We start from the raw sequence: 23,675 nt of genomic DNA, 5'->3' as shown, positions 1-23,675 counted from the left end.
TATCTCACGGTCTTAACGAACTGTTAGAACATTTTTCCTTTTTGGTGCTATATTAATAACGCACAGAAGTCAAAATATATACCTATGAACGAAGCGTGTTTCATCAGCAACTGCAAACATCATCATTGGAAAATATAATTGGTCACAAAATGAATCGAAAGGTCTTAATATTGAATTTCATAGAATAATTTTGCATAGTTTTCATTCACAGTGGGAAATGAGAATCTTGCCATATAATTTAAATTTATTTGTGCTGACTTACATCAACGTAACACTTATTTATTAGCACGTTTTGTTACTAATTTAGTGTAAACTATATTTTATGACCGAATTTTTTATTTTATCTTAGCTAGAAAAAAAGGAATGATATAAAAAAATTCTACATTGTAACTCACCATAAAAGTCAGCTGAAGAGCAGGAGATGTTCAATTTTGGGCGAAACACTCGTTTAGGTATATTCACGATAGACGCTCATGTAAATTTTGTAACTTTATAAATTTCAAGCGATTTTTTTCTACTGTAAAATTTGAAACTTTTTCTCTAAATTCGTAACAAAAATTTATATTTGTGAACATATCATTTGAATAAATGAACAATACAGCACTGGAAAAAAATCACAACGGAAACTTGCAACGTAATTCACTGCATGCAAAGAAAACTGTACGATACATCACCAGTCATGTGCACCTTGATGACCGATTCAAAACAATATATTCAGCTGGTACTTCACTGATTAGTCGCTGACATTTGCCATGCAGAACCAAAGATTTTCAGGTGTTTTGCGGCTGGTCTTCAGAATCTTCCCTACTGACATACAAACATTCCACACAAAACATACACATACGATCTCATCTTTTTCTTAATACTGGTTCCCATTTTGAGGGTTGCAGATGTCTGCCAACAGATAGGCACAGCCATAAATTTTTCTCTTTGGATTTGGCGGATGGTCATAAATATCTGAAATTCCCAATCACTCACCAGTTATTCTACTTTGAAGTTATGCGGCTTGTCCTCCAGCGAGTAACACAAATGTAAAACGTGTGCCTGGATCTCCTGTCCTATCGATGCACCCAGTGTATCCCTGGGGCAAAGCAAGTAAGCCCCCACACTACCGAAAATTTAGAGAAAGAAGGGTGGTGTGGGAAAAATACCTCTTTATTGGCGGCTAAAGACAAGCAATAGTTTCGGGGGGGGGGGGAAATTCAAAACTCACCGAAGGCAAATACGGATTTTTCATTCTTCCCTTGTTCAATCATGGCCCTCACAAGAGTGGGGCTGACAGGGCTCCAGCCCTGGGGCGATTCCCATCATTTTTTTTTGTTTTTTCATGTTATAAATTCACCATAATGGGCCTGCAAAAGATCCCAGTCTAGGGACCCTGCTTTAGGATGTGAGGGCCATGTATGTTCAATTCAATATTTGCGGAAACAATTACAAATTTATGCTTATAACAAATTTTTATTTATGAATCTGGAGGGGGGGGGGGGTGCTCCGCTACTTGCAACAAACCGCTTTTCCGAGTCTGACACCATTTCATCATCAGTCAGACCTTGGTATAATGTCACACCCGAGGACAGAATAAATATGACTTCATTAACGGGGTGATTTACTAACGAGTAAACGTTTTGCCAGTTAAGCAAGCAGGACTTTAAGAAACTGACATTATATGCGTGTTGACGTTAAGAGTGGTTGAAGTTATACCGAGGTCTTAGTGTATATGAATGATTCCCAGAGGGTGAGCCACATGGCTCCCCCATGAAAGAAGGTCCCACAGAGCTCCTGGCTGAAGTCCCGGGAGGAATTTTTTTTTGTTTTTTACCATATAAAATCACAACAGATGGGGGATTGGGAAATCTTGCCCTGATACCCACAAAACATCTCAATCTAAAAGCCTTGTTCGATGACGTGGGGGCCCATTGCTGAGAGATACTTTGCAGATAAATTATATTGAATGTACAATATATTGAACTGTATTGTTATACGGCCGTGATTCCCCAATCTGTTTGCTGCAGCACTTTCTGGGTGCTGCGGACAGGGCCGTAACTAAGAGTGTAGATTATTGCTGTCGAGTTGGGGGGGGGCTGAAACAAATATAAACTGAAGAGCCAAAAAAACTGGTTTACCTGCCTAATATCGTGTAGGGCCCCCGCGAGCCCGCAGAAGTGCTGCAACACGACGTGGCATGGACTCAACTAATGTCTGAAGTAGTGCTGGAGGTAATTGACATTCGCCCAGCGCGACCCAACCTGCTTGGGTAAAAGGCTTATATCCCGGGAGGGACAGAGCCTGGGTCGTGTCTGGTTTGTCGGAGGTAATTGACACCATGAATCCTGCAGGGCTGTCCATAAATCTGTAGGAGTAAGAGGGGGTGGAGATCTCTTCTGAACAGCACGTTGCAAGGCATCCCAGATATGTTCAATAATGTTCATGTCTGGGGATTTTGGTGGCCAGCGGAAGTGTCTAAAGTCAGAAGAGTGTTCCTGGAGCCACTTTGTAGCAATTCTGGACGTGTGGGGTGTCGCATTGTCCTGCTGAAATTGTCCAAGTCTGTCGGAATGCACAATGGACATGAATTGGTGCAGGTGATCAGACAGGATGCTTACGTACCTGTCACCTGCCAGAGTCGTATCTAGATGTATCAGGGGTCCCATATCACGCCAACTGCACACGCCCCATACCATCACAGAGGATCTACCAGCTTGAACAGCCCTCTGTTGACATGTAGGATCCATGGATTCATGAGGTTGTCTCCATACCCGTACACGTCCATCAGCTCGAAGCAATTGGAACCGAGACTCGCCAGACCAGGCAACTCAAGTCCAATGTCGGTGTTGTCGGGCGCAGGCGAGGCGTAAGGTTTTGTGTTGCAACGTCCCTTATGGGAGTTGCTTGCCCGGTTCGAAATATCCAGTAATAAAGTGGCAAATGACAAGTGGAAAATGATTGCAAATAAACTTTCGCATGAAATATCATTTATTCAAATTAATTATAAAGTTAGTCAATTTTAACAATAGATTAGTATAACGTGGAGCCCTCTATTTGACGTTGACAGAAAGATACTGGCTCACCAATTGATGATCATCAACAGTCAAACTTCTATATTGATCGGACATCCGATGTTGTTAGACACTTCGACGTAGCCTTTCCCCGCAAGTAACAGAGAAGGTTTCTCGGTTGAGAGCCGGAACACCTTGATCAGCTCCAGGGGCCTCTCGGTTGAGGGCCGGACCACCTTGATCAGCTCCAGGGGGCCTCTCGGTTGAGGGCCGGACCACCTTGATCAGCTCCAGGGGGCCTCTCGGTTGAGGGCCGGACCACCTTGATCAGCAATGAAGAACTTTGACTGTGAAGATTATTTAATATTTTCGATTCCGGACCTGCCGGAAAACTGATTCAAACACTGTAAATTATTGCATTTTAACTAATTACCAGCTTAAGGCTAATGGATACGGTAGCAAGACGGTGAACCGTTCTACTAGAGGGCTTCAGTTGAATAGAACAAACAAAAGATGAACGCGGAATCAGAGCTGTTACAACGTACGGCCGGTATTTAAAGGAAAAACTTCAGACCGCACGTGTCAAATCAAGCCAATCGGCTTCAAGGTCACCTCATTTGCATGTGATCGTAGGCGGACATCACGATCGGCCTTGATCGTTGCCATACGATCACCGCTGCCGATGAATAGTAACAATATTAGTGTAAACAACAGATTTACGTAACGGCGACTACGGACTTTTACGCCGGGGGACCATCGGCACGTTACAGTGTCATGCAGTCATCAGTCCGAAAGCCCATATCGATGATGTTTCGTTGAATGGTTCGCACGCTGACACTTGTTGATGACCCAGCATCAGGGACGCCGGAACATATTTGCTCGTGTTGCTAGAGCAATACCAATCATACCAATCAAAAAAAACGGGACGCTCACTTCAAAAAAAGGACGTATGGTCAGCCGAAAATATGTGTAAATATCGTGGCCTGTACAAAGAAATAACTGGCGTACTTTGAGCAACACCAATCATTTTTGATTTCCTGCGTCCCTGCCCAGCATTGAAATCTGCAGCAATTTGTGGAAGGGTTGCACGTCTGTCACTTTAATGATTCTTGTCAGTCGTTGTTGGTCCCGCTCTTGCATGAACTTTTTCTGGCAGCAGCGATGTCGTAGATTTAATTTTTTACCGGATTCCCGATATTCATGGTACACTCGTGAAATGGTTGTACGTGAAAATGCAAATTTCATCGCTACCTCGGAGATGCTATGTCCCATCTCTCGTGCGCCGACTATAACACCACGTTCAAACTCACTTAAATCTCGATAACCTGTAGCAGCAGTAACCGATCTAACAACTATGCCAGACACTTGTTGTGTTATATAGGCGTTGCCGACCGCAGCGCCGTACTCTGATTAGTTCCATATCTCTTTATTTGCATACGCATGCCTGTACCAGTTTTTTTGGCTCTTCAGTGTAGTTTTACATCACCTCCACAGTGTAAAAATCGATTACTTTGAAAGATAATTTCTCTCTTTCACCCCCCTAAAATTTGCCGTCCACTCAAAATTGAAGCCCAGGGCCAAAAGTTTTTGTGGAAATATCACAGCATTTTACACAACGCATGTTATTTTTCTGTAATGACTGATATTGAAATAAAACTTCATTTTTTAATTTATTTCTTTTTCCCGGGCCCGACGGAGCCATTTGAGACCTCTCCCAATAAATTTTGTGAGGGAACTAAGTCCCCCCCCCCTCCAATAATTTCTGAAAAACAATGCAATGCAACCTCCATGGCTCCCACATGGGTTGATATGGTCCCACATAGGGCTGACAGGGCTCCAGCCCTGGGGACCAGGACAATTATCATTTTGGATTTTTCATGGTATAAATTCACTATCGAAGGGCCCATGAAAAATCTGGTTCCTGGGGCCTGACAAATATTCCAGCTTAGAGGCCCTGGACCAAGATGTGGGGGCCATGGCACCCTCTCTCTCCTGCGTACGCGCTCGAGTCCTGTATATTCGGGACGACCAGCCACTTTCAGCCCCCCCCCTCTTCAATGTTTTCTTCATGAGGGTGCCTCTGCATGCCCCCCCCCTCCACATTGGTGCAGCTGGCAGGGCTCTAGCTCGGGATGATTCTTGTCATTTGTTTTACTTTTCACGCTGTAAACTTACTTGTTGGGGCCCATGATAATCAGTCTGTCAATGTATCCGCCAAAGATCCCAGCCTTGGCAGCCTACTACAGGATGTGAGGGCCATGCTACGGCGTATTGCGATTAAGCTCTTTATGGAGGCAATACATCTGAATGAGTTTTATTAATCAAATTATTTTTGCGGTGAATAAATACTCAAAAACACCTTTTTTTGGTGGTACTAACAACGTGATTCAGAAAAGATGCCAACAGACAGAAATTTTAGGGCATGTGATGATAATGTTGCCTCTCAATATAACAATAATCCCTCTACAACAATATTTTTTCTTGGTTTACAATCGTTATATAGAGGTTTCACTGCATTTCATTTAGCTATTGTTTATTTGTCTCAGTGTTATCAGACATACAGTATTTTGTCAAAAGTGTGTTGGTCCGAGCTCCCGAACTCGATAAGTAAAATATGACTCTCGCAATGTACTTGTTTTGGTTTCAATCATTATTGGACTATTTTTGAACCTTTCTTTTCCTCCTCCTGCATCGTCTGGAAGCCTCCTTCCCGAAGGGTCACGTTCAAACAAAAGAAGAGATGCTTCTGAGTTTTCCGACACCGGGAACAAGAAAGGACCAAAGCACGTCAAACCCATATCATCTCCAGATGCCATCCAAAGATGCATGCCTTCGGGCAGCTATGATTGGCACTGAGGGAGAATGATAATTGAAGATCGAGTGACGTTGTTGACCATGAGAAAAATACCACAAATTGTTACAAAAAAAATCCAAGGACAAGTCGACTGTGATTCAAAAGAAGTATTAAAATAAAATTTCGAGCAGATTTTTTTACTGAACTTTTTTTGGGGCGGCAATTTTTTTAATCACAAAAATTGTTTTTCCGAGCTAAATATGGGAAACGTTAATTTTCACGCAAAATTTTTTTTGGGGGGGGGGGGCTGAGCCGGTCATTCAAAAATATTGGAGGGGTTTGAGCCCGTGGGTTGGATATAAGTTTACGCCTATGGCTCCTTGAACCTTTGAACACAGGACACATCCCGCTTCACAACTCAGAGATATCGAAGCGTACCCGGAGGACAGGGGAGTGTGTGTGTGGTGTAATTTTTTTTCCATATAATCAACACTCGACAACGGCGAATCATAATATAGAATAAAAAATCAACTATAAAATCAACACAATATTCTTAAGTTCTTGAAGAGTCAAGGTTCTTGGTTTTGGTCGACGGGCTCTTGAACCTTTGAAAAATTATTTTTTTATTTCCTTTTTTTTAAAAAATCAATATTATAATTCACTTGTTTGTTTGATTCTATGTTCTACCCCACCCAAATTTTGTTGTAAAGAAACTTGAGAAATGTTTCAGCATCAGCCCTCAAGATCTGTTATGAATGGACATTTAGAATGTACTGTTTTTTCCCAATATATGCAAATCTATTGAGTGATGTCATCAATTTCTACGTGAGCCGAAAGCCAGCAGTACTTTGATCATAAGTCAAAATTGTTCTATATTACTATAAATATTCAGAGCAGACGCTACATCGTCGCATTTATTCCTGCAGTCTCTTTGAGAGCAGCTTTTGGTGTACAGCGGTAAAGCTCTTCACCATAACGGACTAATATGTAACGTGTTGTTCCAGTCTACTAACAATGTTTGAATAATATTTTCAAGTGAAGTACATCTTACTACTCTGGATGGTCTGGCTAGTCTGTAGTAATTAATCATGATTTCTCTCGTTTATTCATAGATGATTCCGTATGTTCTAGTTGTGATTGAGTGGTTCAACTTCAGTGTCGGACGTCCTTCTGAAATGTGTTATACGTTTTCTTGTCTACGAATCTGTGTTCCAAAATTCACTTGGAATCTGCTACGAATAGCAATGGCCATCATCAGTTGGAGAGATAATTGAGATCCATTGTGTTTTCATCTAGGAACATGCTGTCATCATTGCGAGCCACGTCCTCGATATGCTGTTCCCTCGATAGTGGACTGTCGCAGTGTGCAATGGATTGACTTTCCAATCTCTTTAGTGACAATTAGTCTCTTCAATTAAGGAGAGAGGTGTTGTGTATTTCAGTGTATGCAAATGTGACTGTGTGGCACGTGCATCGATGCTATGCTTTTTATGTACCTGCCGAGATGGAATGTGCTCTTAAAATGCTTCTTAGTTCCCATTCAACATGTTTTAATCTGTTATTTGTTTAGTTTTATTAACCCATTGCCGGTTGGTAAGAAAACTTGCCATTCAAAATTTCAATTTTTTTCTTTGTAAATAAATGGTGGAAGTAGTATCAGTGTTTTTTCTTTCTAAAAACCGAAGTCATCTTTAATTTGTTAAATACATTGAGTTGAATATCACACAGTGTGTTCATTAGATCTAGATCTACAAGAGATTCTGACTTAACACCAGGAATTTCATGATAGAAACCCTGATGAGGGGCCAATAGTTTAAATAAAGGGTTGCAGTTATGCCAATTTGATTTTTGGGGACAAAGTTGAGTGTGAGAACTTGCTGGGAAAATCAGAGAATATATCAATTCAAAAAAAATCTGCAACCTTCTCTCTAGTTTGGAAAATTTTTCTGGACTTCAGGCAACTCTTTCAATAAGAGACTAGAATAGATTTTCGGTTTGGCATGTTTGTAGCATTTAAAAAAAAAAAACTCTTGGGGTAAAGTTGTGAAGGGTAAATAAAAATTAAATATTTTTGTATTGAAAATTTTTGTTAGAATAAAAAAAATCTCTAGTGTTTGCAAAGTGCAAAAAGCACACATGGTTATATAAAGTTTTTCCCAATACAGTACTGTACTTTGCAGTAGTCAAACTACTTTCTAAGAGAGATCTCTTTTTTTCAAAGTCACAAGTTAGTGCGATGACAGAAGATGAGAAGGGGGAACTACGGAGAAATAAAACACGCTCTTCTCAGAAAAAAATTGTTTCACAGCACGTAGGAACATTTTTTGACATCCTTTTCCGAAATACCGGGCACAAAGAGGTTGGCGCAGGATGTTAATTTTGGAGCAAAGTTCCCACCTCTGTGCAGAGCTTAATCATATTAATGATATCAGAGTTGTTTGTGCTTGGTGTTCAAGGAGTGCAGCAGAAATTTGTGACCTTATGAACTATTTCAGTTTTTAGGGCATACTTTCAACATTTTGCAAACACACACACAGTCAATATTACCATTACCACTTCATAAGAAGTGCATTAGCATCTCCATTCGTTACATCAGTATTTTTATCGTTATCATGCGTGCCTAAACAATCTGAAACACCTTAAAAAAAAGCAAAAAGATAGAAATACTTTTTTTTAAAAAAGCAAACCCTAAAAGATATACGATACTAAAAAAACTGTGTGGTATCAAAAATTAATATCAAGTTCCCTGAGAATTTAAATTCCCATAAAAAGTCATAGAAGGTGAGAAGTCAACATTATTCGACCATTCAAGCTGAGGAAGCTTGAATTCAGCAAGGAACTTGTCTGGTTCACGACTGCTAATTCAAGCCACTAGCAATGGTACAGCCCTGCTTTATCAAATCTATATTTTGTTTACATCATTCAAAACAGTTTGGAACAAAAATACTTGCTTGAAGATGGACCAGGCCCATTCTCTGACTCAAGCGGTATCATGGTCCGAGTATCTTCAGAACTGCCATTCACAGTATCACTGACTGTTTCCGCAAGATTGGGCTTGACATTGCATCTCAACAATTCACAGAATTCTTCTTCACCTACTGGTATAGCAACCAAGTCCATCTGAAAAATGATTACTTCTTTTAATTATTTAATAAATAATTATTTAAAAATAATTACAGTAATTTTATTACTGTAATTATTTTTCTGGTAATTCTTTAATTTCAAAAATATAATTTTGAAATAATTTCTTGTGATAATTCTGGAATTATTTCTTTTATCGATTATGAAATAATTATCGTTAATCCTGAAATTATTCCTTTCACTAATTTTAAAAATATTTATTTCAAAAATTATTTCTTTCAGTAATTCTGAAGGAAATTTAAACCACGTTGGTTTTAACCAGGTGGTTTTTTCAAAAAATCAAATATAAAAGTGGCCTAAAATATAATTTTTTTCATGAAAAATATCATATATTGGTTCATTATTAGAAAAAAATTTTCATTCTCACCACATTTTATATTCTTGGTGTTGGGGTACACTCTGATATATCATCTTATACCACTTAAAGATATACTAAGTGGTTTTTTTCAACAAGTCTCATAAAAGTTTGGCCTGAATATTTTTATAATATATATTTTCATATAAAGTATCTTAAAGTTAAAGTTATATACACAAGCCAAAATTTCTCATTCTTACATTTTCTAACCTTTGGCTACATTCTGATGCTCTATTTTTAACAAATTCATGAATAAGGAATAAAAACACCAGCTGTCTCTTGAAGGACAAAGACTAGTGTACTAATAGTTACATATATTACCTCACAGACATTTTAATTTTCTTTTCCATAAGTAGCACATCTGCTGTATATCTCCCAGTCTTAATATTCAATAGTTGTTTTTTTTATACTTTCACCCTTAAGCCCAGTTAATCAAGGTTCTACTGCAGAGTTTCCCCAACTGGTGTTCCCTGAGAGCATTTTTGGGGTTCCTCAGAATTAAAAGTGACGGGAACCACAAAAAACCTAGAACCCTGATAGCTTCAAAAATTTTCTTCTTACTGTTTCACCTGAAACAATTTTTTATTTTGATTTTTGTTGAGAACATGTAATCAAAAAAAAAAAAAAAAAAATTTGGATAATCAACCAGTAGGAGACAAACAATATTTTTGTGTTAGCACCTTTCTATTCTCACAGATTATCCTCTTATATTAGACTCTATTCTCAAGTCCTTCAGACAATAACAGTCAAGACCTACATATTCCTCCAAGGATGCTAAACTTTTGAATTGTTTCTTTGCATTCTGTGGCCTCGTCTCTCTCCCTTTTAGAATCGTCAATTGAGCTTCATGATGTTGGATTTAATCATTTTACTGAATATCATATCCTAAATAGCAACTGTAAGACAGAGAAAAGGAAAAAGCTTTACTTTCTAATTTGCCTGAGGTTACTTTTTCCATTCTACAGATTCTTTTTACCACAAAATGATACAATGTTTAAGAAATCACATCAAAACGTCGTATAAGGGTGAAAATCGTACAACTGAAACTTTTTGTGGAAAATGGCCCTCCCCCATAGACCTCAAAGAAAATATCATAAAAATTCAATGGTTTTCATTACATTCTGTTTGCTATATACTAACCATTCTTGAGAAAAATTACCTAAATTAAATTTTTCAAAATCATAATATAAATTATATTTAAATAACTATAATTCACATTACATCACTGTTGCTTAAACCTTGAGTATTATTATATTCTTCTCCTGAAAATTTGAAAAAAAGAATTTAATTATTCAATTAAAAAAAAAAAAAAATTCCATATCTAAGCAAAGCAGATAATGCATCGAGCCCACTGCTCTTTAAATGTTGTCTGAAAGAACCAAAATACTTTATCTGTGTTTCTTAAACCATGTGTCGCAGCTCTCAGGGGCAGGGTTGGACATTTTCTTCCAAAGCGGAAAAAACCTGCTGGAAGAAACTAGTTTTCCTTCAATAATTTATCATATAAGTTAGAATTTATGCTTTAGATATAGCAAATGTATATTTTTTATATCTTTTGAAGAGTTGGACAGTTTCTTCCGCTTGGAAAAAAAAACTGACTATGTAGAGAAGAAGACGACCATGCTTCTTCCAAGCGGAAGAAACCAGCAGGGTTGTTGTGATTTAAATCAACTGATTTAAAAAAAAAAATCACTGATTTAAATTGGTTTATTTCAAATATGAAAAATTATCTGTTTTAATCGAATAAAATTATTTATGCAGCTTTAAATATATAATTATTAAATTTATTAAATTATTCTAAACAATTATTTATAATATTGTAATAAAAATTAATATATGTACCAAAATATTATAAATATATACAGAAATTATTTTGAATGTTCTTTTAAGTCAATTGCATTATCATATGATGAAACCTCAACTTTCTGTTTCATAAGATGTGCTGGTAGCTTTATTGCATCTGATTGGTCAGTTTAGTTTCTTTTATTCTTAGTAGACCAGTTTCAAGCTGTGATGTTTGAAAGGGGAAACATGTTTCAGAGTCCAGCTCATTTGTGAAAGGAGAAACTTTTCTCTTCTTATACACTCATGTCCATAAATTAAGGATAATTCAGAATCGCACGGAAATCGAAATCTAAAGTAAAAATTTCACCTGTAGAATTATCAAACACATCTGCAAGAATGATATGCAAATTTCAGGAAGCCACCAGATGATGCCGATAGTATGTCACAATGACGAGAGTGTAAGAGGGGGGTATATAAGGAATGGTGGCAAAGACGTGAAATTGTTCACAAGAGTTCTGTAAGGCGCTCAGTGCCATAAGCGAATAGTTATGACACAGAGGACGCATGTGGATGATTTTTTACGTGGTAGAATTATCGGCCGCCTAGAATGCGGGCGTACTCAGATGGAAGTATCCGAGGAACTTGGAATTGCCCAAAGTGTCATCTCTAGGCTTTGGCAACGATTATTAGATAACGGAAATGTCAGTAGACGTTACAGTACAGGTCGCCCCGAGTTACAACGCCGAATGAAGACCGGTATTTGGCAGTAACTGCCAAAAGAAGCAGATGGAGCACAGCATCCGACCTGTCTCGTCAGCTATCTGCAGCCACGGGTAGCACAGTTTCAAGGCAAACCGTGTACAGACGTTTGGGAGATATTGGTCTATATGCTCGCAGGCCTGTCAGATGTGTTCCGCTCACGGCAACTCACTGTCGGCAGCGATTAGCCTGGAGTAGAGAGCAATGTGGACATCGTCACAGTGGGCTTGTGTGATGTTTTCCGACGAGTCCAGGTTTGGCTTGCAGTCTGATTCACGTCGGACTTTCATATGGAGAACGCCAAGTACCCGTTACCACCAAGACAACATCATCGAACGACACCGTTACGGTGGTGCAGCATTGCTCGTTTGGGGTGGAATTATACTGGGTTCCAGAACAGGTCTGCATGTTCAAACCGGAACCATGAAAGCCAAAATTTATTGGGACATCATTTTGGAACAACATGTACGTTTGCTTAGGGGTGCCATGGGTGCAGAATTTGTGTTTATGGATGACAACGCCCGTCCTCACCTAGCAAACATTGTAAACGAATGCCTTGAATCTGAGGATATAACCCGTATGGAATGGCCAGCATTCTCACCTGACTTGAATCCGATAGAGCATGTGTGAGACATGCTTGGCCAACGAGTTGCAGCCTGTCAACCACCTCCTACACGTGTACCGGAACTTCGGAGAGCGTTGCTTGCTGAGTGGAGTCATCTTCCTCAAGATCAGAACGATAATTTGATACTCAGCATGCCTAGGCGTTGTACGGACTGTATTTCATTGCATGGGAGACATACAATTTATTAACCATCATACCAACCATGTAATAGTAAGTTTTTGTAAAGGAGATATTTTTTACAATTGCTCCAGGGAGCAAAAATTGTAGTTTTTATGAATGGTATCATACATACACCATCGTTTTGTTCTTTATCTTTTGTTTAATAAATGGGCTTCATGAATAAGTAACGTTTGTTTTGTTTCTGAACCTTTATTTGCTGGAGCTGGCATTATCCTTAATTTATGGACATGAGTGTACTTAAATATTTTTATGACTATAAGACATATCTAAAATTTTGTGTTTGAAAATGGCAAGTTGTGGAAGGAAAAGGGATCTTATTTGGAATCATTTTGAAGAGTTGCCGAAAGGACTGGGTAAAACTGGTGTCAGAGCTAGATGTATATATTGTCATTATGAAATTCAAGGTCTTGTAGCAACAAAACTGAGAAAACATCATGATAAATGTTCGATGAAAACTGTTACGGCTGCTACAGGTTGGATTCGATTGGATTTTGGGTTTAATGGCGCAAGGGCCAGTAAGGCCAAAATGGGCTGCTGCAGGTGTTCCAGAATTAGAAGAATGCTTTAATCAAGGTATGTACATTTTTAGGGGCAGATATAACCAGTTCAAAGTGATCCCCTCCCCACTCCTTATTTGTTTCTGTTAACTCTATCAAATTTGTATTTTGAGCATAGTTACCTTTATTACCTAAATTTTAAACAACAATCACAATTTTCAGTTTTGTAAAGTATGATTACTACTCTATTTGCTATTTACAAGGTGCTAAGGAAAGTCCCTTGGCCGCATTTTACTGGAAAACCGTTGATTCTAGAAAAAACTTCCAATTGGGAAAAAGTGTCTAAATAACATGTAGATTTCAGATACATTATTCATATTGCAAGGAGTTGCATAGTAATTAAAATTAAAAAAAAAGTTTTTATTCAGACACCCTGTCTTAAAAACCCGATTGGGGGGGTTTTGTTGCCCTGTTTCTTTTTGAGGCCAACAAAGAAACTTCCATGTTTTTAATTGAAATATTGAGATATTTGAATTCAAAAATCTGAGAAAAGTTGGAAAAAAAACAGTATAAACTAACCTACAACCTCATAATGTTGTTCTTTCCCAACTTTTCTCTGATTTTGAATTCAAATATCTCAACGAATATTGCACAAGAAACATGAATTTTTTTTCTTTTTTGTTGACCTCAAGAAAGACCAACTTTTTAATTGGGTTTTTGAGAGCAGGGTGTCCACATTAAAAAAAATTGCTTTTTACATTTCAATAACTATACAACCCCTTGAAATATGAATGATGTACCTGAGGTCAACATGTTATTTGGATACTTTTATTAATTGGAAATATGCCTCTAGAATCAACGGTTCGCCAGTAAAATACTGCCAAGGGATTTTAATTCATACCCTGTATATATCAGTCTTTCTCAACTACCAGGCCCTGTCAACAGTCAAACTGGGCCATAAGTATTCACTGTTTTATTTTGCTCTTTAGTCATGTGCATAACTGGGCCTTCCACACAGGCGCGGATCCAGGGTGATGTGTTGGGGGGGGGGGCGATTTTTCACAATGAAGATGTCGATCGGTGAGACCCAACCTAGCGTCCGCAGGTGCCAAATGTACTTAAAATAAAAAAACTAATAAAAAATTAATTAAGAATTAAAATTATTTAAAACTTTCAATTAATTTTCATTTAAAAAATTAATTAAAATTAACATTAACATTAAAATTAATTACGATTACATTTTAATTGAAAATAAAAATTAATTAAAAATTGAAGGCAGTTAAAAATTAAATCTAAATTAAAATTTATATTTATAAAAATTATATTTTTTCAATATGTAGCATACTTATTTAAAAACTTGCTTGCAGCAACTGGTGTTACAATTAATGAATAAGCTGTTTTTGATAATAAATTTGAACGTTTGTGCCGGCTACCCTAGCAAAAAATACCGTACGAAAAAAAAGTTTGAGGTGCAGACTGAATAATGTGTGTTATATTTATAAACATTGTAAGGAATTCTGATGCACATTACCAACTAAAAATGTTTTTTTATTAACAGTATCATGAGCAATTGTACAAATAAATAAAAACTTTGCAGATGAAAAGAGAGCAGAATATGAAAAGCGTATGAAGAATTGGTATTTTAAAATGTTCCTAGAATACTACTACTTCCTCCTTCGCTTGATAAAAATTAAAAATTAAGGCTCACAGTTAACCGAACAAAACAATGCGCACAAATAAAAATTCATCCGAATGTATTCGATAAATGCTTTTTTCCAGCTTTTCAAGTCAAAGTAGAGATATACTTTCCGTTTAAATTTAATTTTTTTGATCCCTGTGAAAGTATTAAACGTTTCTCTTTGTGACGTTATGATAACAATTAGGCAAATTAATATGAATAAAATAAGGATCTCGGTCAACCAGAGGAAATGAATTCTAAGCTAACTCGGATGCAAGAAACCTCGTTTAAGAGAGACGATCCTTGAACATTTGAAGGAAAAAAAAATTATCTAAAGCCTTGACCATGGCCTCCACATCCTAGAGCGGGCCCCTAGGCTAAAGCCTCTAGTGGGCTCCCAGACCAGACTTTTCACGGGCCCCTTTATAGTTAATTTATAGCTTAAAAAAACAAAAAAAATGATGAGAATCGTCCCCGGCCCTGTCAGCTCCACCCTTGGGAGCATGAACTTTACGCACAACAACAAAGTAGTTATCAAATTAATAGGTAGGCTACTACGCGCACACCGACAGCCCCCTTACCCGTAACGGGTCGCACTGAGCTTGTGAAAAATTCTTGTGACCGCTCAAACTTTAAATGACTTCATGGCTTCAGATAAAAAGCTGAACCTATGCGCCGCAGCTTTTGTCCTCTCATATGTAGGGTCCGTGATAAGGCAGTTTCGGTTTCAGTACAGCACAGGGTAGATGTTTTCCCTGTTCAGATTTTGAATGCCGGTGATGGGATCAGCCAAATGAGCTTTGTTTACATCAGTGATTCCAGGTGAGCCCTCTGTGGTCTGTCTCGAATTCTATCTATTTGCCGGCAGATCCATGTGGGGCCCTCAACTGGCTCTGCTTGTCTCGTACTAATTCATATCAGCTCAGTACTCCCCACTCGGCACTGGACCCGACCAAAGGGACTTTGTTTCCATCCATGGGGTCCCTAAGGTGGTCCCTCTTGTTTCGCTCAATACCTTGTTTAGTATTTACTCATGATCTGCTTGGCGTATGCACTGAAAAGATTCGGAAACGCTGCTGGAAACTCAAGCATCCAAAGTCGAGCTACACTCACTCCAGCAACTTTTCGTGTTCACGTATACGCTTCGAGGACTTGGCGATTGATGTAGAGAACATTAAGCAGTCTTCTTTCAGTTACTCACATTCTAGACAGTTAATTTTTCTTTCTGTGAACAATTTTATAGCACACCAAACTTGTATCCTTTCTTAAAATGAAAATAAGTACTACACACAGTAAAACACCCATTTATGACATGTCTGTATTTACAAATAATACCTTTAACTTCCTCATTTATCACTTATAATTTTCAAACGAGACGATAAAATTAAAAAAATTACAAATTTCCAGGTTTGTATACCCGATTTATGAAAATATTTTGCGTCTGAAACCCATTTTTGTCTTCAAATAAAGTTTCCCATCCTACTACGTATAGAGTCAGACTTTCAATAATCCCTCCAGTAATCCGGTGTTTTTAGGCCGGTTTTCTCCGAGCATAGAAGAGGAAAACATAGTGCGCACATGTTTATGAGCAGAAGTTTGTTATTTAAATGGACTTTTTCAATCAATCTGCAGTAATTCGGCGGTTTCGTTAACCCAGTACACCCTGGTGTGGTATGTGCCAGATAAGCGAGAGTCTACTGTACTAATAATTCATATCTCTATTAGTTCTAGAAAAATTGAATTCCATCAGCCTTTTTTTTTTTGCTGGTAATTTTTCAGTTTTTCCCCTCAATTTTTTTTTTTTTTTTGCAACACTGATTTTAACCATCCTCATGCCCCGTTACTGAAGACAATGTCCTATTTACAGAACTAAATGGGCTATAGCCCAGGGCGGCAAGTTCAGAAGGTCGGCAAATTTGAGGATTGAGTGGCCAAGAAAATTAGCAAAATGGGAGAAGGGCGGTGAAATTTTTATAACCCTCAAATAAACCCACCTCTTCCCAGACAGCAAGTGACCGTGTCAGTGAGTGACCTGGAGAGTTTGCAAGCACGTGAATGAGCAAAAGCGTGACTTAGAGCGGGAGTAATGAATGATCAAATGAGTGACATAAAGAGTGAGGGACCAGTTCAGTGAGTGGCCTAGAGTCAGCCATCAGAAGCGTATACTGGGCCCTCGGAAAAAGTAATTTTTCTGAGCCCCCTACCTGGCGAGACACGTTTACTTTTAAAATTTTAAACCAGAGGCCCCTCTGCATTTGAGGCCCCCGTCCGCGGGGAATGCGTTAAGACGGTATTGTCTAGAGCGCATGTAAGTAACGAAACAATTACCAAAACCAGCGTCAAACACGTGTGTGACCAAAACAGGGTGCAAACATGTAAATGACTAAAAGGTCCGTCCCACGAGAGTTTGCTAGGGGACGCTGGGTAAGATAATTAAAGTTAATAAAAGTCTTTGTCGGACATAAACCGCAAAAATAACAGCCGGCGTGAAGTAAACCGTGCTTGTTCGGTCATTCACAAAGGAAGACGCTCGTTCCTCTGCCTTTGTATTGAAAGCCTTAAAAATTATTGCTTCCCAAGCTGCTGACCAAGCATCTGGTTGCGGCACTGCTCTTAGAACCTTTTCCCGCTTAGTGCGATTCGATTTCGTGGTTCCAACTTCAACTAATGCTCAGACCATAGAGACGTTGCAAGCGGAAAAAAGCTTTGAAATATTAATATTTCCCGTTTAAAGCATTTTTCCGCTTAAAACGATTTTATGGCGGTTTTTGGAAAAGCATTATACGCACGATTCACTTATAATGTTTAATGCAGGTACTTATTTCAAATTACAAAGGCTTTAATTATTAGATGGGGCCGAGGCCTATATTTTCATAGATATTATAGAGAAGCTATGTGTGTTCAAATGCTCACCTTCTGGCGCAGGTCTTTTGAGCTACGTTTTCGAGGAGGGGGGGGGGGGCTTTGCTGAGATTTTTCATACTTTTAGGCCCCACTATTGTGAATTTGTAGAGTGAAAATCAAAAAATGATAAGAATTGTCCTGAGCCCTGTTAGCCTCACCCTGTGGGGGAACTTCCGTTAATGTCATTATCAGTGAATCCGTAAGCGAATGCAGCTTCATTCTCTGGGAAAACCCCAGATGTGCTACAAAAAGTAATAGAATTAATTTTCTTAACATCCATTTATTTTAAAATTTTTAAATTTTCGCTTACTGAAAACAGTTTTTTTCGAAGACATGGTCATTTTTTGATCCACGTCAAGCTTGCGGGTTTCAGGACTGAATTAAAAAAAAAAGAGATAACAAAGGCTAGAAAACGATGATTCATCTTATTGGATGGCTTGTGCTTTATTGCACGTTACCAAGAAAACTGAAGGGTGTACATTTTTTTGCCTCTCTACACGAGCCCTTAGGCGCTAGGGGGTAAGCGAAAAGGCAGCGTGACAGCCGAATCGTATGGAATCCCTGTAGAACCTTGCTGGGAATACAATTGACCCTCCTCCGGCTATGACTTCTTTATTTTTTCGACCTTACCAGCAGAAGAAATCTCAAGGTGGAACTTGGGGAACAAACTTTAGGGAAAGGAACTTTGAGAAAAAAAGGAAATTAATTTAAAAAATTAAGGATTAATAAAGAAAAAAAGTGAGGTAACTGGAGTTATGTTTGCTTGAAGGCTCTTGGGAGGGGCGATCGCCCCTTCACCTATTGTTTAAAGGCTCTTGGGGGGGCGATCGCCCCCATCGCCCCCCCCCCGGATCCGCCACTGCTTCCACACTCACAAAAAATACATGCAGCGGGCTTACAAAGATTGAGAACCACTGCTTTATGTATAATACTCTTAATTTTAAAATTTATTGATTGATAACATAATGCTTGCTTTATGTTGCTTTATATTTACAATAATGTGAGATAAAAATATATATTGAAAGAAGTAATAAATATTTTCAAAAACTTAAATCTTTAATATTTAAAAATTAAAAATAAACTAAATAAAAGTTCATTATAATGGGCATACTGAGAACTTCCAGTTCGATGATGTGCATGTAAAATTTTTGAAAAGCCATGCACATGGATGTTGATTTTCCAGAAAATGATATTTATCAGAAGATGATATTGTAATTAAATCGTCTTGAAGGTGGTATATCTCAAATAAGCAAATTCATTCATTTTCCCAAAAAATTTTGAAATCTGAGCAATATGATATATATACTAAGTATAGTACTACTTCCTTGTAATTCAAGTTTAAATAATTAAATCTATGAACACTGAAATATCAATTTAAACATTACATCAAAGTGTAATGAAATGTTAATTTAAAAAAATGATTCATTGTGAAAGGATTAATATTCTTTTTGAGGTTGTTTACAACTGCCCCACTAAAAGGAAATATGTGAACAGTTATAAAGACCAATCTATTTTTAGTATTTGAGGGCCCATATGACAGAAACAAATGTTCAATAAGCATTAGCTTAGTTGGTAACACATTTCTTAATCTGAGTACTAAATCTTAAACTTTTATTTCTTTTTAGTGCATGCTGATGAACTTCCTACTCCTAAAACTTCTAAATCACAGCCTACAATTTCTAAAAAATTAAAGTTAGATGCTTTTGTGATAAGAACATCTGCCAATGAAAAAGATAAATTTGATGAACAAGTTTCATGATTTATATTTTCAGCGAATTGCCCCTTTAAGTTGGTAGAAAATAAGGAATTTCAACAGTTTTGTACTTCTTTACGACCAGGTTATAAACCACCTAGCCGTACTGATGTAGCTGACAAATGGTTACCCAAGATTTACAATGATGAAGTTAAGGGATGTAAAGCTGAGTTAGAAAATCAGACAGTTTGCATGGAAATAAATGGATGGACGAATATTCACAATGAACCAATTGTGTGCGTAAGTGTTATCAAAGAGTGTGGTAAAGTCATTCTCGTTGATACTATTGACGCATCCAGCTCATCACATACTGGAAATTATTTAGCAAATTTGGTTGTTCAGTGAAGTCAACAGAAGAAAACTTCAAATGTAAAATATCAAGTTTTGTTACAGACAATACTGCAAATACGGTTTCTGCCAGAAAGACTCTGGATGAAGAGCTTGGCTTTTCACGGCTTACATATGGGTGCAGTGTCCACATTTTAAACCTGCTCGCCAAAGATTTGATTAAAACTGATGTAACAAAGCATGTTACAAGTATATTAAAATATTTTCGCAATCATCATCTGCCGAAAGCATGGTATCATGCAGAAGGTGGAAGTGCATTGCTACTTCCTGTAGAGGTACGATGGAATACTTATTGCGATTCTCTTGAATCTTATGTTAAAAATTGGTCAATTCTTACCAAAGTTTGTGAAGACCACAGATCTCAGATAGTGACATCTCTAGTAAATCTTAAATATTGGTTTAAAAAGAAATGTTGAGGACATGATGGTGATTCTGAAGCCAATAGCTGAAACTATTGATTTTGTACAAAGGAACAACTGCTCCCTCGCTGAATGTGTATTAGCGTGTAAAAAGCTGGAATTGCAGATAAAAGAAGCAGCAACATAGAACAATAAAAAGGTCTTGTCATCAGCATATAAAAATAGATATGAAAAATCATTAACAGATGCACACTTCGCTGCATTTATTCTAAGCCCATCAGTGCTAATTTCTAATATGGATATTAATGTCATTAAAGAAGAGAGAAATAAGGGTCTTGAATTTATCAAACAAAAATGTGGCTCAGGTTTCCTAGCAATCACATTAAAATTTTTAGGAAAGTTGAAACCATTTTCTGCCGAACATTTTTTTTTTTTACCCTAAGGTTGTTACAATGTCTAATTTTGAGTAGTGGAATAGTTTTTATAATGTTTCAGGTAAAGATGTAATTACTGAGAGTGATATACAATTTATGAACATGCTAACTACAGCTAAAGCTTCGACTGCCTATGTTGAAAGGATTTTTTTAACATTTGGTGTAGTTCATTCCAAATTGCGAAACAGATTAGGAATGAACAAAGCATCAAAACTAGTTTCTAATGAAGCAAATGAACAGTTATTGAGGGTAAAGCTATTCAATACTGCTGTTACATAATTCAAGTTTTTCTCCTGCTTTTCTTAATAAAATGTTCTGATACATTTCACAAGTACATGATTCTTTAGTTTGCAAATATTTTTATGTGTAATCATTACTTTTATAAATTAAAATTCCTTTAATTGTATATTCTTTAATGAAAATATATATCAATGACTGCGTTAGTAAAATATATTTAAATATATATTTTCTTTAAAAAAATCATGATTTAAATCAAAAAAATCAGATTTAAATCAAAAGAATTGATTTTTTTGAATAAAAAAAAAAATCAACCCTGGAAACCAGTCTTCCTTCTGTATTCATCATTTGCACTACAATGGGCAAATATAATACAATACTACAATATGGCAAATACATTTTAACACATCTAATAAATTTGAATTAGGCCTATGACAATTTAACTATGCACATGTAAAATCAATTATAAAAATTATCAGTCCTTTTTGACCGTAACAAAACGATTAAACATTTTTCATTTATGACACTGATCTCTTCTGTACTATTGGAAAATGAAAACTTTTATCTTATTTTTTAAAGATCGTTAGAAAACAGATTATTATTACGAATAATAATTACAAAATATCAGAAAATATTAAAAAAATCCTCACTTTCCTCACTGCATTGCAACATTGAAAAATAAGTGTTTTTAGCAGTAGTATGCTGTAATTGATTTTTAAAATTAATGAATGCAAAAAATGAGGAAATTATTTTGCGGTCTACAGAACTTGAAAGGGGGTGCTTAAAACATTTTGACATATCTACCAAGTTCATCAGGTATGTTGCTGCCAAAATTAGGAAACTCCTTCGAGTTGGAAAAAACACGTAAAAAACAACAGGAAGAAATAGGTTAAAACAGTAAGAAACTGATTTCTAAAAAATTACTTCCTTTCATACTCCTGCAATCATAAGCTTAATTTAATGCTGTTACAGAAGGATTTTATGAACTGTAATGTTAATGTAGTATCAATTTTGAAAGGTTTTATTAGTTGTATATTTGAATCAGAGTTGGTAAAAAAACCAAAAAACCGGGTTTTTTTGGTTTAAACCGTCTTTTTTTAGTTTAAATAGTATTAATATTAAAAACAATAAAATTTCTGAAAAATCAAACTTCTAATAATTAATTAAAATAAAATGTTTATTAATGTAATTAACACTATTCCCATGCTAATTGATCAATAAATATTTATTATATTTTAACAAAAACCAACTTTTGGAATTTAATTATTTTTTGCTTAACTCAATGGATTGCTGTGTGTTTGAAAATTCTTTTAATGTTATTATTAATCATATAATATATAAAGGTTTTTTCTCCAGTTACTTTCAGTATACTTAATTAGGAAGCTATTTTGCAAAAAGTAATAAAACTTAGGTGAATATAATGTATTTAACGAAGCATAAATAGTGCAGATTAATTAGCAATGATTTACGATATACATGGTGATTATAACTAAGGTTCTGATTTCAAAACACTGTAAAAAAAGAATGATTTTCAGAATGACTTGAAAATTGGCATGAATATTCCTGAAGAAATGGAATTTTATTTGATAAAGGGGGAAAAATACTTAAAAATGTAAAATTAATGACATCCAACATGTGGGAAATTTGGTTGCAGAACGGAAACGATAGCCAGTCATGGCAAAATTATAATTATAGCATTTCACGATTTCATAATTAATGGAAACATCCCTAAAAACCAAAGTAATCAAACACAACTACAACTTACTCAAGAAATGTTAAATATGTTGTCCACTGTGTTCTGGCTATGAGATGTAAGCACAAAAATTCTTGTTTAACAACAGAGAATGCCATAGTCATGATGTGAATGTGCTTGCAATTCACCTTTATTGAACCAACCCCCCCCCCCCCCATTAATATTCCTGAGGAACTGCTAACATATAGGGGATGCGCTGGAGATTGCAATTCACCAAAGTTTGCAATCTGACCAAGTTCATAACATCTTGTGGTACCCCCTCCCCCCGCCAGAAGTTGCAAGGGTTAAGTTGCATCATGTTATTGTCAAAATGGGTCTTTAGCAGCTGCTTTGCTGGCATTGCAATGTGCAAGAAGTTGTTCTACCCACACACTGATGCTGTGGAAGTGCCAAAATGATGTGGTTGCACAAAATAGATTATACTGCTAGCCAAGTACAGCATCATCTACTTGCACATTTTGCACTTTTTTCTTTTGCGAAAGAAACTTCCATTGCTCCAGGAGTATCCATGCAAATTTTCAAGTCATTCTGACCAGTACCTATTGTATAGTTTTGGAATCAAAACTTATTAATCACATATAACTTATTAATAACAAATTATAATCACCCTGTATATAGCTGATTATTTATCATAAATCTGTTACTATTATACAGTAGAACCTTGATTAACTGGACTTGACAGTGAAAGTATAAAAAAAAAAATCTATTGAATATTAAGACTGGGAGATATACAGTAGGAGAGGTGCTACTTCTTATGGGAAAGAAAATGAAAATGTATGTGAGGTAATGTAACTACTAGTACACTAGTCTTTGTCCTTTAAGGACAGCTGGTGTCTTTATTGAAATACAATACCACCTGCCCCTAGCATGATGGTGTCACTACTGTTGCTGCTTCTTTGTGAAGGGAAAAAGAAACCTGTGAGAAATACACCACTACATTTAGATGTGCGATGCAATCCTTATTCATGAATTTGCTTAAGATAGAGCATCAGAATGTAGCCAAAGGTTAGAAAATATGGTAAGAATAAGAAATTTTGGCTTCTAACTAATTCTAAATAACTAAGATACTTCATATGA

At 36.7% G+C, this 23,675-nt stretch overlaps 1 protein-coding gene across 4 annotated transcripts in view; it reads right to left on the bottom strand.

Moving 5' to 3' along the window:
* Positions 1-23,675, bottom strand: part of LOC149074061 (uncharacterized) — a 65,015-nt gene that overhangs the window by 14,828 nt on the left and 26,512 nt on the right. For all 4 annotated transcript variants that reach the window (XR_016194450.1, XM_089246904.1, XM_089246905.1 and 1 more), the window contains one exon: positions 8,742-8,910. Coding sequence is in view for 3 of the 4 variants with exons in the window: in XM_089246904.1 (XP_089103030.1) it covers positions 8,742-8,910 (169 nt within the window). In the remaining variant the exon portion in view is untranslated. The remainder of the gene's footprint in view (positions 1-8,741; positions 8,911-23,675) is intronic.

Source organism: Pholcus phalangioides, unplaced genomic scaffold (genome assembly GCF_987345545.1).
Source record: "Pholcus phalangioides strain wild (caught in Gottingen) unplaced genomic scaffold, Ppha-v1.0 ptg000017l_1, whole genome shotgun sequence".
Lineage (NCBI taxonomy): Eukaryota > Metazoa > Arthropoda > Arachnida > Araneae > Pholcidae > Pholcus > Pholcus phalangioides.
Note: the sequence above shows the minus strand (reverse complement) of the source record. Positions and strands in the feature narration are given on the sequence as shown.